This window comes from Haliotis rufescens, unplaced genomic scaffold, assembly GCF_023055435.1.
Source record: "Haliotis rufescens isolate VD_foot unplaced genomic scaffold, xgHalRufe1.0.p SCAF_6, whole genome shotgun sequence".
Classification (NCBI taxonomy): domain Eukaryota; kingdom Metazoa; phylum Mollusca; class Gastropoda; order Lepetellida; family Haliotidae; genus Haliotis; species Haliotis rufescens.
The window spans coordinates 25,711,585-25,731,458 of NW_025964334.1; the positions used below are offsets into that span (position 1 = coordinate 25,711,585).

The 19,874-nt window shown below is 41.0% G+C and overlaps 1 protein-coding gene across 5 annotated transcripts in view; it reads right to left on the reverse strand.

The window, feature by feature from the left end:
- Positions 1–992: 992 nt before the first annotated feature.
- LOC124111441 (epidermal growth factor receptor kinase substrate 8-like) overlaps positions 993–19,874 on the reverse strand; it is a 113,447-nt gene continuing 94,565 nt past the window's right edge. For all 5 annotated transcript variants that reach the window (XM_048385897.1, XM_048385900.1, XM_048385899.1 and 2 more), the window contains exons 20-24: positions 14,675–14,809; positions 13,306–13,498; positions 10,972–11,107; positions 9,567–9,711; positions 993–3,777 (exon numbers count right to left, since the gene is read on the reverse strand). In XM_048385897.1, the coding sequence (XP_048241854.1) occupies positions 3,659–3,777; positions 9,567–9,711; positions 10,972–11,107; positions 13,306–13,498; positions 14,675–14,809 (728 nt within the window). In that variant the 3' untranslated portion in view covers positions 993–3,658. The remainder of the gene's footprint in view (positions 3,778–9,566; positions 9,712–10,971; positions 11,108–13,305; positions 13,499–14,674; positions 14,810–19,874) is intronic.

The window sequence follows — 19,874 nt, forward strand, 5'->3', positions numbered from 1 at the left end:
ACAAAATGACACTACAGGTATACAACATGTTATGTTGGTAATGAGTGAGTGAGTGAGTATGGTTTTACACCACTTTTAGCACTATTCCAGCAATATCACGGCGGGCGACACCAGAAATGGGCTTCACACATTGTACCCATGTCGGGAATCAAACCCGGGTCTTGGAATGCTTTAACCACTAGGCTACCTGACTGCCCTCTGTTAGTAATGAAACTAATTGTCATGTACCATGTCAGCTACATTTTCTTCATAATAAAAAGTAGCCTCAGATTACTGCCCGTGGATGCATGTCAATGTACCGTTCAATAATAAGGCCATTCTGAAGATCATAATGTCTAAACAAGCCTTCCTATCAATCTGGGTAGAGTCTGGTAAAAATATGAAGAGGATTAAAAGAAAAGCTGAAGAAAGTATACCTAGTTGATTCATTAAACAATTTTTTTGTCAAAGTATCAATCAACAATTGGTAAGATTGAATACCAGGAAATGTGATTCAGTCCCGACGCTTGATGTCCTATGCCTGCTGAGGCTATACAGTCCCCTCACCAAAGACATGTCAGATACAGAACAACAGTTCATACAACAAATAAAATCTGGTTAAAATAGAAAAGTGCAAAACTTGAATACAAACATGTCTATTTACATTTATTTTTTCAAAAGGGAAAACCTGAATTGTTTTGGGGGCAAGAAGCTAAATGTTGGAACCAGTGTATAAACAAAAAACAAATATATTTGACAAAATTCAAGTCTATATACAAACACCTTTGATTGTCTTTAGGTAAGGAGGGTTGTTGAAGTTTTTTAATAATTAGAAAAAATTCATGCTGGTAGTTTAGTGGCAACATGTGACGGCAGCCGAAGCTACCATTTTGATATTCGGCAACATTGGACGTGTTCACTGCCAGTGATATTTGGTATACTAAGTATTTTGTTTTAACCATCACCATGGTTACAGATATAAATCTCCGTTTTACATTTCAAGCAGTTTGAGGTCCTCCAATAGTGGTATTACAAGCTGACTAGGATATTTGTTGATGCAAGCAGTAACGGTTATCTAGAAACTACTTCCCTGTAGACTATTTCTAAACGTCACAGAGACTATAGTGCAGGTGTGAAGAATAAACGGCTAATTTCATTAAATCTTAAAATCTCTCTACCATTTTCACACATGTGAATTAAAATAAATTATTGAGTAGTTTTTTCTGCTTCATTAGTCCTTTAAAAATCCCTTAAAGTAGGCCAATATAGGAGACAAAATAATCATTTGACTTGGGATTTGAAAACTTTTGACACTTATTACTTTGTAAAACAAATAAGAAAACATATTTTAATAAATATTTTAATAAATTGTTTTGATGATGCACTAACAGACTGGGGACAACTCGACCTGCCAGGCTATAAAATATGAGTGTCATTGTTTTGTTTTCAGAGTACGCAAGGGTGTTTCTATGGTTACCAAGGAACCACAATGTCCTTTAAGCAACAATACCTCACAATTCTTTGGCCTTAAATGGTGCTAGCTAGTCTACACTAGTTTGATTAAAACTATGCTAATTCTCCAATGCATGTTATTTGCATAAATATGACTAAGGCTTATTAAAAATAAAAGAATTGGTTCTCAGGCAATGACTTTTGAAAATATAGTGCGGGCGGGTGAAGGTGGTTTTTTTTCCTTGTTCAAACTAGTATGTAACCAAATAAACAGTTGTGTACCATCAACCTGGGAAAGGGCCTCCCTACACAAACAAGCATACAAACTCATTGCTGCCATGACCATCACACGTGATGCGCAGTAATGCAGTGTGCATGTAAAGGGAAGTAATTGCATGCTATATGGGATTGCATTGTTTTTAAGTATTAGGATTTAATTTTTTTGGGAAAATGGAAATAACAACAAAACGTAGGGTAGACTTTATGATGATATTTGCGGTGCCTGAGAACTAAGACTATTTTTTTTTAGCCTTATTGAGTACATAAATGAGTGTACCACTCCTGCAGTATATAGACTACATTAGCATTACTTTTTGGCAAGTTTATCGCTGAGCAAAACTGAAAACCATACACAATTATATGAGCAAAGTATTTGAGACAATAATGTCAACATGCCTAATTAAAATCAAAGTTTAAGCAATAAGTCGTCAACACATCCTGAATAATTATTCACTTTACTTTCTTTTGACAAGACATTTTTAAAGCACATTATACCAAGTCTAAATATCTTCATCAACAGAACAGGTTCATGTATATTTAGATAAAAATGATTCTGAAAGTATCTGAAGCGACTTATGCATAAATAGATTCAGGGAGGAGTAGAGATGTGTCATCCTTATTTGAAGCATACTAATCATGTTTACCTATAACATACAACTTACAGCTAAATCATCTGGTTGCATTGTGGAAGCAAAGCTAAAATTTACTGGACAATATTTGGCGAATAAACACAAATTGTTTCCCGAATTATGTGCTAGGATTTTGGTATTTTAAGTGCACCCCTTTTCCCCTAAAGCTGTACACCCCTCCTTTCAAAATCCATGCTTGCTATATATGCAAATCTTGGGTATTCATGCTATACAAGTACATGTATATTGTTATCTAACACGGTACATTGTATTCATACAATGGTTAGATCAAGACTTTTCTCAGAATGGTTCTGAAGCATCCTCTGAACACATAGGTACTCCAGTGATACAAGCATATTATTTATATAACAAGGTATTTTCTATTTGTACGATGGTTTTCTCAGAATGGTTCTGAAGGATCCATTGTATTAATGTGATACAAGCATATTATTTATATAACAAGGTATTTGGTATTCATATGATGGTTTTCTGAGAATGGTTCTAAAGCATCCATTGTACACATAGGTTTTCCTGTGAAAAAGCTTATTATTTATATAACAAGGTATTTGGTATCCATATGATGGTTTTCTCAGAAAGGTTCTGAAGCATCCATTGTACACATAGGGTTTCCTGTGAAAAAGCTTATTATTTATATAACAAGGTATTTGGTATCCATATGATGGTTTTCTCAGAATGGTTCTGAAGCATCCATTGTACACATAGGGTTTCCTGTGAAAAAGTTTATTATTTATATAACAAGGTATATGGTATTCAAATGATGGTTTTCTCAGAATGGTTCTTAAGCATCCTTTGAACACATAAGAATTAATGTGATACAAGGTTATTATTTATATAACAGGGTATTTTGTATTCATATACTGATACACCTTTAAAACAAATCAGACATATTACGACCCCACTTTATACAACCATGTTGGTCTTGTCATAAATTGCGCATATGTGCATACAGTCATTATGTCATCATGGACAAGCGTTGTATAGCTGGGTATAAATTATCAACATAATTAGCATCATTGCCATGATTGGCAACGTTGTTAATTTCATATTTGTACCAAGGGCAATATTTCAATATGTTTGATACACAAACCCAAAAGGTAAAACAAAGATTCATACCATTTGATATAAAGTAAATACATACATGGACATATTCTAAGCAGGAGACTAAATACTTGGGGCATCCCTCGGCACAGGTTTTAGCTTGTGTGCTCTGCAACAAACCCAGTCATTAACATTTATCATTTATGCACCATTGGAGAAGAGTTATCTCCCTTCTTCATCCATGCCAGAGTAGCCTCCCCTCAGTGGTGATGTCCCGGGTTGTCGAACACATTGTTTTCCATGATTTTCTTGCGTTGTCTGATGAGCAGATCTCGGAGAGTTTTGCCAGTTTCTGCTAAGTGCGGATCATTGGATGAATCTGAAACAAGACAACCACAATAAATACTGGATATTGTCCACATGCAAAACAAATGTTAAATATCTTTTATTTTCATGTAATCTCACAATTAATATTTGCTGGAGAAGATAAGGGTACTTATCATATAAAAAGTGAAATGGCAATAAACTTAAATCATAATAACATGTATTAATAACATAAATCATGGATGTCATGGATATATAGAACAGCTTTGACTCTCTGATAGGCATTTAGAAGTTGGTGAGGTGAGGTGAAGTGAAATTGGGTTTAACGTCGTGTCCAAGATTATTGCACTTATATAGCGACGTGCATGCATGTGTGTGTGTGTGTGTGGCTGCTTGTACTAGTCTGGACTGATGCCGATTTATAGTGCTAGCACACTGAGACACCATGCCGCAGTTTAATATGAATACCTCATTCAGACACAGTATACTGACTCTGAACCGACCAGTCCTTGTTTTAGCCCTTAAAGCTGAACGACAGACAGGGTAACAACAAGTATGGTCTTTCAAAGTCTTTTGCTATGATGCGGCCGGGGATCGAACCCCGGACCTTCCGCTCTCCGGGCGGACGCTCCACCTCTAGATCAAGGAGGTGGTCTTTAGAAGTTGGTAGAAAAAGAAGAAATGAAACATTAAGGATTTATTATTTTAACTTCATTATTTGAAACAACCTTTCAGAGCTATTTCTTGCCCTGTCATCAGGAATCGTCCACCTGAAATATCGTTACAAATAAGAACAGCTTCCTTATCCTCAGCTGTTTCATGTAATGATGCAAATAAGTGAATTATCTGATCTGAGTGTTGAGGCCATGTTTATATGACAGTCTTAACACTGTGCAGATCCCACGTCACGTGTCAGAACACACGGCACAATAAACAATGTTCAGCTCTTGAAATCCTCAATAATGCTTTATCTGTACTGTGTATAAAATGTCAAACATTTTTACCTGTTTTCCTAACAACTGATCCTAATTTTTTAAGTCAATGTAGTCAGAAATACAACATTAATTTCAATAAAGACAACAAAGTTCCTGTTTCTAATGGCTGGAAGGAAATATTTGATCAATTTCATTAAAATCAGATCCTTACTCTAGGTATGATAGCTCTGTGTGTCAAGACCCCACAACACTTAGAGAAGGTTGCGTCACATGAATTCTGAGGGACTGCCCAATCTAAAGGAAGGATGTGTAGGTTCTGGAGCCAATGAGATGTCCACTTTCTAAAAAGATTCTTTAACACCTCGGTTTATAAATATGGAAATTAGCAAACAGCTTTATGTTTCAGCATTTGGAACTCCCTGATTATATTCATTTTCAAGACACAGGAGAATTAGCTGACTGAGAGGTCACCTGACCTGACCTCCTGTGGAGGTGTGAAATCTTCACGTAGAGAGCTATTGTGTTGGAGTAAAACATCTGATTGTAATGGATTTGTTTTTTAGCTTTTAGCTGCTGACTATACACTAGCTATGGCAGTGTGGGTGTTACACTACTGAACTACAGTGAGGCAGTGAAGTACCATCTCCAAATGCTGTGACACATCTCAGGCTAGCGTGATCTACAGTCAGTGCCTGATTATTATGAAATGACTTGCCAGACATCTACACATGCATCCGTGAACAGGCATCCCTTGACAGAAATCTCCATCAGACATTCATGGACAGGCACTTGTCACATCACTTACCACACATCCACAGTTGGCCATCTCTAGACAAACACGTCTCTAGTCACACATCCCTTACCAGACATCCGCAGTTGGCCATCTCTAGACATACACGTCTCTAGTCACACATTCCTTACCAGACATCCACAGTTGGCCATCTCTAGACATACATGTCTCTTGACACACATTCCTTGACAGACGTCGATGGACAGCCACATCAAGACAGACACATCAAGGCATTCATGTCTGGGCAGATGCTCTAGTCACACATCCATAGTTGGCCATCTCTAGACATACACGTCTCTAGTCACACATTCCTCGACAGACGTCAATGGACAGCCACATCAAGATAGACACAATAAGGCATTCATGTTTGGGCAGACGCTCTAGTCACACATCCATAGTTGGCCATCTCTAGACATACATGTCACTTGTCACACATTCCTTGGCAGACATCGATGGACAGCCACATCAAGAAATTCATGTCTGGGCAGACACTCTAGTCACACATCCATAGTCTGCCATCTCTAGACATACATGTCTCTAGTCACACATTCCTCGACAGACATCAATGGACAGCCACATCAAGACATTCATGTTTGGGCTGACACTCTAGTCACACATCCATAGTCTGCCATCTCTAGACATACATGTCTCTAGTCACACATTCCTCGACAGACGTCGATGGACAGCCACATCAAGATAGACACAATAAGGCATTCATGTCTGGGCAGATGCTCTAGTCACACATCCATATATCATAGGCGGATCCATAGGAGATCCAGGGGGTCCGGATCCACCCCTTTTGAAAACCAAATGTAGTATGTATGCAGTAAAATTGACTGAGAGGATTTTTATATTTTGGACCCCCACCCCCACCCTGCCCCCTCCCTCCCTTTTAAAACTACTTGATCCCCCTTGCATCCACAGACAGACATCAACAGATAGACATGTCTGGACATACATGTCTGGACAGACACTCTAGTCACATATCCATAGATAGACATTTCTAGACAAGCAAATCTCCAAACAAACACTCTCATCACACATCTCAACAGACATCAATAACACAGACATCCCATGACAGAAATCTATCGACAGACACGTCTAGACAGAAATCTATCGACAGACACGTCTAGAAAGAAATCTATCGACAGACACGTCTGGACAGAAATCTATCGACGGACATGTCTAGACAGAAATCTATTGACAGACACGTCTAGACAGAAATCTACTGACAGACATGTCTAGACAGAAATCTATTGACAGACACGTCTAGACAGAAATCTATTGACAGACAAGTCTAGACAGAAATCTATTGACAGACACGTCTAGACAGAAATGCTAGAGAGATATCTGCAGTCAGAAACCTCAAGAACCCTTTAGGATCCTGGGTAAGAATTTGTCCCCAGCAACCTATGATTGTCGTAAGAGTCGACTAATCGGGTGGTCAGGTTTGGTGACTTGGTTGACTGAGTGTCATAGTACACTAACTGTGTGGATTGATACTCATGATGTCAATCACTGGATTGTCAGGTCGTGACTAGAGTCACATGACTTTACAGATCGCCTTCATATAGCTGGAATATTGCTGAGTGTGCACGACACAAAAACCGGACACCTCTTGATAGACCCTCCTGATAAACATCAAAAGACAGACACTCTAGACAGATAGATTTTAGAAGTAGTGTTATAAGACAACATTCTTGTGGTAAATGTGTTAATGTGTGTTTAAATTATTGAAATGAAAAACAGATTTGTGAACTTCAAAACAAACATAGATTCTAATATCTTTTTATTGTGAAAAACTTGGCAAACCCAGCAAAATATGTGTCATTTCTTATACAGGTATAAAAACGTGAGTGAAAATTTTCAATTATTTTATTATCCAATAAACATTCCAGATGAACGTGTTGCAAAGTGTACAAATAAATAACTTGATATAGTACAACACTGTCTTACAAATATAATCTTTTTCCGGTAGCCTGTTGTAAGAGTAAAAATAAAACAGATGAAGAGGAATTCAATTCTACCCAATAACTCACCATTGTCTGAGTCTTCTGTAAGGCAAGGAAATACATGCAGCTAACACTAGCATCATGCAGTATACCGGCGCCACTCACTCACTCTTGCCAAATACCGGCACCACTCACGCACACACGATCACTCATGCAGCCTCTTGCTGTTGTATCTAACTCAATCAGCACAAACACATTGCACTGACAGACAAGGCTATTGAGAGACAAGTTGCTCTGTTTTTAAATTCTATTCCAGCATCCATGATATGTGACAAACAAATACATATCCACGTATTAACGCCTTTGTTCTTTGAAAATTGAGGTGTACTTGTTTAAACCATACACAACGATACAAATTTTTGTCAGCTATTGAGTGAGTGAGTGAGTGAGTGAGTGAGTGAGTAAGGTTTTACGCCGCTTTTAGCAATATTCCAGCAATATCACGGCGGGGGACACCAGAAATGGGCTTCACACATTGTACCGATGTCGGGAATTGAACCAGGGTCTTCAGCGTGACGAGCGAACGCTTTAACCACTAGGCTACCCGACCGCCCTGTTCAGCTATTGAGCCAGCCACCTCTTCTGTTCTCCATTTCTTCACTCCTGTCTCCAATATCTTACACAAACTGCTTTTTAAAGGCCCTCCCCAAAATGTAGTTTCATCCTAAACCCCTCCCCAACCCTGTCATGTTTAATTACCCTCATCCCCTCCCCACCCACAAACCACCTACCACCCCCCCCCAACCCTCCATCCCCAGCCTATCTGCCTCAAACCTGACAGAGGGCATTGTGGTAGCCTAGTGGTTCAAGCATTACTTGTTATGCCTAAAGATCTGGATTCATGAAGCTCATATCCGCCCCCTACGACAATCATGACATGGGTTGACAATTGCAAAAAGTGGCATAAAGCCCAACTCACTCACTAACCCAACTGGGCTCTAGCAGCTATGCTAGTTATTTCACTAGGGGGCAGTTACGTCTCAACAAGAACCTTGTCTATACCGCACCCGATACCAAGTGTAGCAGCAGGGTTTGCATGAGAACATGATTGTGTGTAGAATTACCATCGGCGCCATCGACAAACACTGAGAGAAGAGAGGTGAATGTGTAATGTTACCTGTCTTACATGTTGAAATACATACAGACATGGATGTGCAGATAGAGGAGACATGATAGATATCACAAGACATGAGGCCCAACACTTTTTTGCTTGGTTTAGGGATATGCTGACATCGAAACTTTTGACAAAAAAATCAAATCAGAATGACAAGGTTTTTTTTCATACTGCCAAACTTAAAAAGAGCTTTGATAATCAAAATAAACAAAAAAAAATCCAACGATACATCATAAATGCTTTTTATCATTTCACCGATCCAATTAAAAATTTAAGGGGATTTTTAGAATACTGTATAATGCATTTATATATTTAGATATTTTTTCAAACCTACTGATCAATTTTTTAACTCTCATAATCTGTAAACCAAAAAGAAAAAAAGGTCTGGCCATTATTAAATATATACGATGAATAGATGTGAGATAACTGTAACATGCATTGATTGATTGAGTGAGTGAGTATGGTTTTACGCCGCTTTCAGCAATATTCCAGCAATATCACGGACACCAGAAATGGGCTTCACACATTGTACCCTTGTCTGGAATCGAACCCGGGTCTTCAGCGTGACGAGCAAACGCTTCAACCACTAGGTTACCCGACCACCCCAGCATTGATTGAATAGTGACACCTGATCACAGAAAGTGTTCATGAAATGACAAACAGAAGTAGTTGTATTTTCATTGGTACAACTGAATCCATGTTGGCGTCAAATAAGATAATTATCCCATGCACAATGGTCTCAGAATACCAGTTCTTCATAGGTGTTTTCATTACAGTACTTGAGAAAATTAATTTTCAATTTTGGGAATGTTAAACTTCAAGTTTACAAATCCTTTTGGTATTTGTAGATATTAATAAATAAAATCTCTTTGCATATATACACAAGACTAAACTACACAACTGATAAACAGTTCAGTATAGTGTACCAAGTCAGCCAATGGCTGCCAAAGACCAAACACAGAAATACACATTATCACATGACTCTGTCCTTACCGTCTGAGTCCTCATCATCCGAGTATGTGGTTGGTTGGAAATCTGGAGGATTCCCCAGGGTAGCTTCATCATTGGCACTGGTGGCTGCTCGCTCCTTCCGCCGCTGTAGGATATCCCGCAGTTCCTTGCCACCCCGTGTCTCGAACTACACAACATGTTCCAGTGTTACGTACATTCACACTCATGGACAAATATCTTAACTACAAACATGTTCATTAGGAAAAGCAGTGTATCTTTACCTGCAATATCAGTCTAACCTATATCAAACAGTAAGCTTAGTTACGTGATCCCGGTACTATTTTTTTTTTGATCAACGTCTTTAGTTTGGGTCTGTCCAAAAGTAGGACTAGGACAAAAATGTTCCGTAAAAGGCAACTATGCTTGTCGCAAGAGGCGTCTAACGGGATTGGGTGGTCAGACTTGCTGACTTGGTCGATGCATGTCATCATGTCCCAATTGCGTGGATTAATGCTCATGACATCAATCACTGGATTGTCTGGTCCAGACTCAATTATGTACAGACAGCCGTCATAAAGCTGGAATATTGCTGAGAGCAGCGTTAAACAACCAACAAACAAACAAACAAACAAATCATATCAACCAGTATCCCATCCTTGATTTTCCCGTGTGTCATATAAGCATTCTATTATGATAAACACCCTGGACCCATTCATCCCCATAGATTCATTTCAAATCCAGTTAATGCTGTCAGCCATCCAATCAAAATGCACTGAATTTTCGTGAATGAGACAAGCAGTGATATCAACAGTAACTCGACCTGCCTTGTTGCAGGATGCAACTTAGAATGCCTTGTTGTAAAAGGACTTTGCTCTTCTCTCAAAAATCATGAAAATAACTTTTTTAGGAAAAAATATTCATTTATGTGTTTTGATTCAATTATATATACTACACAAACAAAGCTAAGCAAACACCCAATTCTTTCATATTATTATAGTTAACGTGTCAGGGCACATATTATTATAGTTTATCTGTCACGGCACATATTACTGTAGTTAATCTGTCACGCCACATACAGTATTACTGTAGTTAATCTGTCATGGCAAAGGTATGGTAATATGAAAGAATTTTGTGTTCTTTAACTTCTTTTGAGTAGTACATATCAAGGGCTTACCTGTACGAGGCATAATTTTATAGAAATCTACCCCAAATTAGCATTCAGAAGGGGCATTAGATTGTTGTTAATTTATAATACATGGGCGAGAGAAATAGTAATATGAGTCTTGAAGAAGGTGACGTTACTTTGGAAAAAATGGCGGTGAGTGTGACTTGGGAATACATCATAACAGAATGGAGATCGAGGACGATCCCCCAATTCAGTCTTAGGTGCCCTAAATGTGTATTGTTTAGTCCGACAGTGTTGAGATGAGTTGGCTGTGGCACATACCCCGGATGTTTTCTTCTGTATGGTGAGCTGACCATCCAGTCTCACGGCCTCCTCATGCCCGATGAATCTCTCAAAGTCTCGCTTCTTCAGCTGGAACAACTCCTGTGCGTTGTAGCCGTGCAGGGTCTTGATACATCTGGAGACACAGAAAACATAGGAGCAAAGGTTTTAGATGCTGCACAAAATGTAATGAATCATCCTACCCTTGACCCTGATACATCTGGAGACACAGAAAACATAGGAGCAAAGGTTTTAGATGCTGCACAAAATGTAATGAATCATCCTACCCTTGACCCCGATACATCTGGAGACACAGAAAACATAGGAGCAATGGTTTTAGATGCTGCACAAAATGTAATGAATCATCCTACCCTTGACCCCGATACATCTGGAGACACAGAAAACATAGGAGCAATGGTTTTAGATGCTGCACAAAATGTAATGAATCATCCTACCCTTGACCCCGATACATCTGGAGACACAGAAAACATAGGAGCAATGGTTTTAGATGCTGCACAAAATGTAATGAATCATCCTACCCCTGACCCTGATACATCTGGAGACACAGAAAACATAGGAGCAAAGGTTTTAGATGCTGCACAAAATGTAATGAATCATCCTACCCTTGACCCTGATACATCTGGAGACACAGAAAACATAGGAGCAATGGTTTTAGATGCTGCACAAAATGTAATGAATCATCCTACCCTTGACCCCGATACATCTGGAGACACAGAAAACATAGGAGCAATGGTTTTAGATGCTGCACAAAATGTAATGAATCATCCTACCCTTGACCCCGATACATCTGGAGACACAGAAAACATAGGAGCAATGGTTTTAGATGCTGCACAAAATGTAATGAATCATCCTACCCTTGACCCCGATACATCTGGAGACACAGAAAACATAGGAGCAAAGGTTTTAGATGCTGCACAAAATGTAATGAATCATCCTACCCTTGACCCTGATACTTCTGGAGACACAGAAAACATAGGAGCAATGGTTTTAGATGCTGCACAAAATGTAATGAATCATCCTACCCTTGACCCCGATACATCTGGAGACACAGAAAACATAGGAGCAATGGTTTTAGATGCTGCACAAAATGTAATGAATCATCCTACCCTTGACCCTGATACATCTGGAGACACAGAAAACATAGGAGCAATGGTTTTAGATGCTGCACAAAATGTAATGAATCATCCTACCCTTGACCCCGATACATCTGGAGACACAGAAAACATAGGAGCAATGGTTTTAGATACTGCACAAAATGTAATGAATCATCCTACCCTTGACCCTGATACATCTGGAGACACAGAAAACATAGGAGCAATGGTTTTAGATGCTGCACAAAATGTAATGAATCATCCTACCCTTGACCCCGATACATCTGGAGACACAGAAAACATAGGAGCAATGGTTTTAGATGCTGCACAAAATGTAATGAATCATCCTACCCTTGACCCTGATACATCTGGAGACACAGAAAACATAGGAGCAATGGTTTTAGATGCTGCACAAAATGTAATGAATCATCCTACCCTTGACCCTGATACATCTGGAGACACAGAAAACATAGGAGCAAAGGTTTTAGATGCTGCACAAAATGTAATGAATCATCCTACCCTTGACCCTGATACATCTGGAGACACAGAAAACATAGGAGCAATGGTTTTAGATGCTGCACAAAATGTAATGAATCATCCTACCCTTGACCCTGATACATCTGGAGACACAGAAAACATAGGAGCAAAGGTTTTAGATGCTGCACAAAATGTAATGAATCATCCTACCCTTGACCCTGATACATCTGGAGACACAGAAAACATAGGAGCAAAGGTTTTAGATGCTGCACAAAATGTAATGAATCATCCTACCCTTGACCCTGATACATCTGGAGACACAGAAAACATAGGAGCAATGGTTTTAGATGCTGCACAAAATGTAATGAATCATCCTACCCTTGACCCTGATACATCTGGAGACACAGAAAACATAGGAGCAAAGGTTTTAGATGCTGCACAAAATGTAATGAATCATCCTACCCTTGACCCTGATACATCTGGAGACACAGAAAACATAGGAGCAAAGGTTTTAGATGCTGCACAAAATGTAATGAATCATCCTACCCTTGACCCCAATACATCTGGAGACACAGAAAACATAGGAGCACCAGAAATGAGCTTCACACATTGTACCCATGTTGAAAATGGAACCCTGGCCTTTGGCGTGACAAGCGAACACTTTAACCGCTTGACAAGCGCACCTGCCTAATTAGATGATGTACCGTAATTACTTCCTAATAAGATTTAATAAGATTCTTCTTACAAGTCTGAGAATCCTTTAGCTTCCAGCCATTCCTTGACCTCATGGGGTGACGAGCTCCGGGTGATGTAGACATTGGCACCTTGAGGGCGGAGTTTGAGAGGGGGCACCTGGTGCTGCTGTAGGATACCTTTGGAGTTCATCTTCTCCCTCAGCTCATCATGGAGGATGTCCTGGTGGGTCTTATCTCTCGACCCTGACAGACAGAATCAATATGTGAGTGAGTTAAGAAATAACGCCACAGTCTGCAGTATTCCAGCCATATGAAGCCAGGTGGAAATGATCAACAAGGCAAACCAGTAATTGATCACATGGTCAATGATGACACACAATCAGTCCCAGATCCTGACCACCCAATTCTCATTGGTCAGCTCTAAACAAGTATGAGATATGGAGAATCTGTTCCCACCTGGAACCCCACGAGAGGCAAGCCACTGAAATGAGTTTCACGTCAATCAACACTGTAACATACAGATTAATGGCCCTGGGACAAGCAAACCAGTGGTTGACAGCATGACCATCAACCTACATATTTTAACTGAAGTGAGTGAGTATGGTTTTACACCGCTTTTAGCAATATTCCAGCAATATTACGGCAGGGACATTGGACCCATGTGGGGAATTGAATCCAGGTATTTAGCGTGACGAGCGAATGATTTAACCACAAGGCTACCACTGTCATTCTAATGTAAATAAAGGATTCCTGTAACACATGGTTTGGTCAATTACCAGTCAGCCAGCCCAGTAGCACATCCAGTAGGGCTGGGACGAGTCCAAATTTACTACCCGGGTACCCACACCCCTATTACCCAACCCTACCCGGGTACCCGCTGTTGGTGTCAAGAGATAGATACAAAATGTCTAATTTGGAATAGTTTGACAGTAGCCTTGGCAAAATGTATTTAGAGACACGTATACAACGATGTGGTCATGCATACACTGAAGTTGACTGAAGTTCTAGCTTTGTTCAAATATATATAAGTCAGAAGCAACGTGTTCATAGTCATGAAGAAATGCGAACATTAGAGCTTAAAATTGTTGTGTAACCATGTAGTTATATAGTGGATTTTTGTCATGAAACAATATATCACATGACTAACCACGGGTCCGGGTAGTCCTGTGGGTACCTGGGTCCTACTCAGTACCCACCCGACCCGAGTACCCGCGTTACCCGTCCCAGCCCTCACATCCAGGGATGTTCGTGGGATTTGATGCCCCTCCCCACTTCTGGACCCACTACAATTATTCATCACTTTCCACGATTTTTCGATTCACAACTCAATGAACCTCCCAAATACAGAGTTAATCCTTAATTATCCTCTTCTTTGTCATATTAAACATATCAATCTTGACATAACGGCTATGTTCTTACTTGGTCGTCCATTTGGCATGGGTGGCTGGAAGGCTGATAACTCTGCGGGCGAGGCCTGCTGGCGGGCGGAGCGGTCGTGTTGGATGGGGGGCGGCGTGGTGTTGTCCAGGTCGTCGTCATAGTAGTAGTCATCCTCTGGAACAGGGTTAGTACGGTTAGGGTGTTAGCCAGTTAGCTGCTACCTATTGTTAAGAAGGACACTTCACGTTCCTTGTTGCCAGAACCAACATGGTGGAAGTAATTAGTGAGTGAATACAGGCTTGCGGAGACAATGGTCAAGTGTTGGGCTCGTGACATCTTGTTTTGAACCCGGATGACGACTTGTAAACTGTGATTCTGTCTCAGTGTACACAGATGTACCCTGAATGAGTGAGTGAGTTATTTCAGTGCCAACATAATGTGAGAGGAAAGCCCAGAGTTCTTGAGGAACTTGAATCCTGGGTAAGTAAATAATCATCCTGGACTTGACGAACTAGGCTGGAATTTCTGGGCTTGATCGTAGCGCCACCAGGGGCTATTGTGGGTTATTTGCCTTCTATGTCCTTCCTATTGACCAAAAGTCATAAGTTCATTAGTTTCAGTCTTCTGATTTGATTCAAGATATTGAGGACCTGATGACATAAGACTACAAGTTTGAACACATTTCTATACTGAACTTGTGTTCAGGATGATGTTTGAAATAATCTCAAAACCCCCAAAGACCCTTAAGTGTTGCCTGCCCATCTTCAAAGTTACTGCCCCCATTCAGACATTATATATATTTAAAAAATGACAGACAATTCAATTTTTGATTCAGTTGAAATAATGCAAACAATTACTTGAGAATCTACAAGGGGTTATAATAAAACTGAATACGTAAGTAGTCTTAAAATGATCTACCAGACAGTCGGGCAGGTGGAGGAAAATTTCATGCAGCCTGACAGAAAAATTACCAGCCATGGGCAGACTGGTAGGCGGGGAAAGGGGTAGGTGGGCAGGCGGGCAGGCGGGCAGGTAGGTAGGTGGGCAGGTGGGCAGGTGGGCAGGCGGTCAGGTGGTCAGGGTGGTCAGGCTGGTAGGTGGGCAGGGGGGCAGGTGGGTAGGTGGGTAGGTGGGCAGGTGGGTAGGTGGGTAGGTGGGCAGGTGGGCAGGTGGGTAGGCAGGCGGGCAGGCGGGTAGGCTGGCAGGCGGGCAGGTGGGTAGGTGGGCAGGTGGGCAGGTGGGCAGGTGGTCAGGCTGGTAGGTGGGCAGGCGGGCAGGTGGACAGGTGGTCAGGTGGGCAGGCGGGCAGGCGGGCAGGTAGGCAGTCGGGCAGGGGGGCAGGCGGGCAGGTAGGCAGGCAGGCAGTCGGGCAGGGGGGCAGGCGGGCAGGCTGGTAGGTGGGCAGGCGGGCTGGCGGGCAGGCGGGCAGTTGGGCAGGCGGGCAGGCGGGCAGGCTGGTAGGTGGGCAGGCGGGCAGGCTGGTAGGGGGGCAGGCGGGCAGGCGGGCAGGGGGGCAGGCAGTTATTTCAGACACTGGTTCAGAAGACGGATTTTTATGATTTTTTTGACGTCCTCATGCCAACACCACAAGCATCAGCCACAAACACCCAAACCCAACACTACCCGCCAACATTCGCCACACCCAAACCAGTCGCCGCATCCACACCCGCACCTAAACCAAAACTCACTAAACCTACCATATCTCACCCCAACACCATACAATCTACAGCCACCAGGGCAACAACAACCACACACGAGCAAGCAACACACGAAAAACTAAACATTACTAAACCCATTGAAATACCCAGTACACCTACTCCAACACAACCAAACACCCACACAACTCCCATGGATAGTGAGGAAACCAATCTAATTAACCTAGATGACTCCCAAACCACAACTGATCAAAACATAAATGATAAAACATTTTCAGCCCCCAAAACCCTGAAAAATCGCAAACGCAAACCCCAAACTCAACCTGAACCCGAAACTTTAACCACCAAACTAAATAGCTTCACACTCCTACTAGTATACATGCTTAAAGAAATCAAACCAGACCTTAAAGCCACTAACCTACACCAGGTAGCACATAGACTAAATCTAACTACCCAAACCTACCAAGAATTCTACGATAGTTACAACCTAGCAATCGCAGGACTATAAACCAAAAACCAAACCAAAATCGTAATCTCCAAACACTAAAAGCCCACATAATGACAGGCCTAAATATCTTTCAGTGGAATGCGGCCGGGCTTAACTCCCACAGCCACGAATTAAAAGCTAGATTTAAACTAAAACAAGGACCACACATAGCGTGCATCCAGGAAACTAAATTCTCCAATAAATCCAAATTTCACCTACCAAACTACAACATAGTCAGACATGATCGACCTAAAACCAAAATAATAAGAGCATCAGGTGGCCTACTAATACTAATTAGAGAAGACATAAGCTACGAGGAAATCAAAATAAACACCCCAAACCTAGAAGCCAATGGTATCCAAATCACCCTTAAAAACCAAAAAATAAACATCATAAACATCTACCACTGGCAACAACAGAAAATCCAACCGGAGGATCTAAACATACTCACAAAGATAGGCAACAAATCTACCATCTTTCTAGGAGACTTCAACGCCCACCACCCTTCCTGGGGCACGGGAGATAAACTAGATAATCACGGCAAACTAATATCAGAATGGATAGAAACAAATAATTTAGTACTACTAAATAACAACCAACCTACCAGATACGACAAAAACAATAAAAACATGTCGGCTATCGACCTAACCATATGTACAGCAGACTTAGCTCAAAGTACCCAATGGGAAGTTCACGACGCCCCCCTAGGAAGTGATCACTTCCCCATAAACATAACCATAGGAAACACTAACGTCCCAAATCAATCCGAAAGTTCAGAACCTAAATTTAACTACAACCAGGCTAACTGGGATAAATTCCAAGACATATGCAACCAAGCTAACCTAGTAGAACTAGAAAATAGTGACCCAGAAATATATTGCCAAAACCTAACGGACTTCATAATAAACGCAGCCAAAAGCGCAATCCCCTTTAAAAAACCCAATAAATCGGGTAGGCCCTCTGTACCCTGGTGGAACGAGGAAATAGAACTAACTAGACAAAAACGTAAAACAGCCTTCAACAAAGCCAAACGCGACCATAACCACATACCAGTAGCTCACCAACTAAACCACCAGGTACAAAACCTAGTTAAAATAGCAAAAACTAGAGACTGGAAAAAATTCTGTGAGGGATTAAACAACCGTACAGACGCCAGAACGGTCTGGCGTAAAATCCACGCCGTTAGAGGCCTAAAACGTCACCAAAAGACACCTAACATAAATAACTCAACAACCCCTAGCGAAAAAGCAGACAACCTAGCAAACCACTTTTCGGCCACAAGCAGTAATAACAATTTCAGTGACAAATTCCAACTAAAACTTAAAACAGAAACCAAACCTAGCCAAGACCCAAATAATGACGCCCTAGAAATAAATCAGCCGTACACAATAGAAGAACTCAATTATGTACTCCAAAATAGGAAAAAGGGAACAGCCCCAGGACTAGACCTAACCTCCTACCAAATATTAAAAAAACTCCCCCCTAAATTACTCCAGACACTACTCAAACTATATAACCTAATCTACATAAAAGGCCATGTACCAACCCCCTGGAAAGAGGCGCTAATCATACCTATTCCCAAACCCGGTAAACCAACCAACCAAGCTAACTCTTATAGACCAATCTCTCTTACTTCCAACCTTTGCAAAGTAATGGAATCCATGGCCAAAAATAGACTTCAACACTATCTATCTCAAAATAACATAATAAACTCAGATCAAAGCGGTTTCACTCCTGGCCGCTCCACCCTAGATAACCTCGCTCGTCTCGAACAGGATATTAAAACCGGTCAACTAAACAAACAATACACAACAGGCATCTTTCTGGACTTCTCTAAAGCCTTTGATATGGTATGGCATAACGGATTAATCCAAAAACTTAAAAAAATAGGACTTAAAGGTCAAATCGTAAACTACATCCAAAGCTTCCTCCAAAACCGCAAAATTACAGTGGGTATAGACCAGGCCTTGTCAGAGCAGTGTCCCCTGGAAAACGGCACCCCTCAAGGCAGCATTCTTAGCCCCACACTTTTTAACATAATGATAAACGACCTATTTGATGGCTTATCCCCCAAAATAAACACCTCAAAATTTGCGGATGACGGAGCCCTATGGATCCGCTCCAAAAGTATCTTAACATCTCAGGACTTACTACAAAAATCCCTAAACAAAATACAAAACTGGGCAGACAAATGGGGCTTCTCCCTAAACTCCGAAAAAACGACAGGAATAGTATTCAAACACAAAAATATGAGACGGGCCTCCCCTCTCCTCAAACTAAACAATAAACCAATCATATTTCAAAAGCAAACTAAATTCCTAGGTCTAATCTTCGACGAGCATCTCTCCTGGGATGCTCACGTCCAAAACCTAACCACCAGATGTAGCAAAGATCTAAACACACTAAGATGCCTAACCGGCTCCAACTGGGGAGCCTCTAAAGATACCCTCCTCAGCCTCTACACATCCCTAATCAGATCTAAACTAGACTACGGCTGTGCCATATACGATACCCTAAACGAAACCCTAACCAAAAAACTAGATTCAATACAATATCAAGCCCTCAAACTAGTAACACGTACTCAACATGGCACCTCCCTCACATCACTTCAGGCCCTTACAGGAGAAATGCCACTAAATTTACGTAGACAACACTTAACACTAAACTTCTGGGCAGCATCTCAATCAAACCTCCTTCTCCAAAACATGCTAAACCAAAACATACGTCCCCAAAACCAGGCACTAACTAGAAAACACCCTCTACTCACCCCAATATCCCAACGAATAATAAACTACCATAACGAACACCAAATAGGAAACCAACAACAAAACTGCAAACAATCAAACGTATTCACCCCAAAACTTAAAATCCCCAAAATAGACACATCCCTAGCCAACACAATAAACAAACAAACCGACCCAAACCTAGCTAAAAGCACATCACTAGCTTACATCCATCAAAAATGGCCAAATTGGTGTCACATATACACAGACGGATCCGCTGATCCGATCACAAATCACACAGGTTTCGGAGTCCATATAGCCCAACCAGTCAAAAATACTCAATCCTTCCGACTCCCAAACAACCAATCTATATT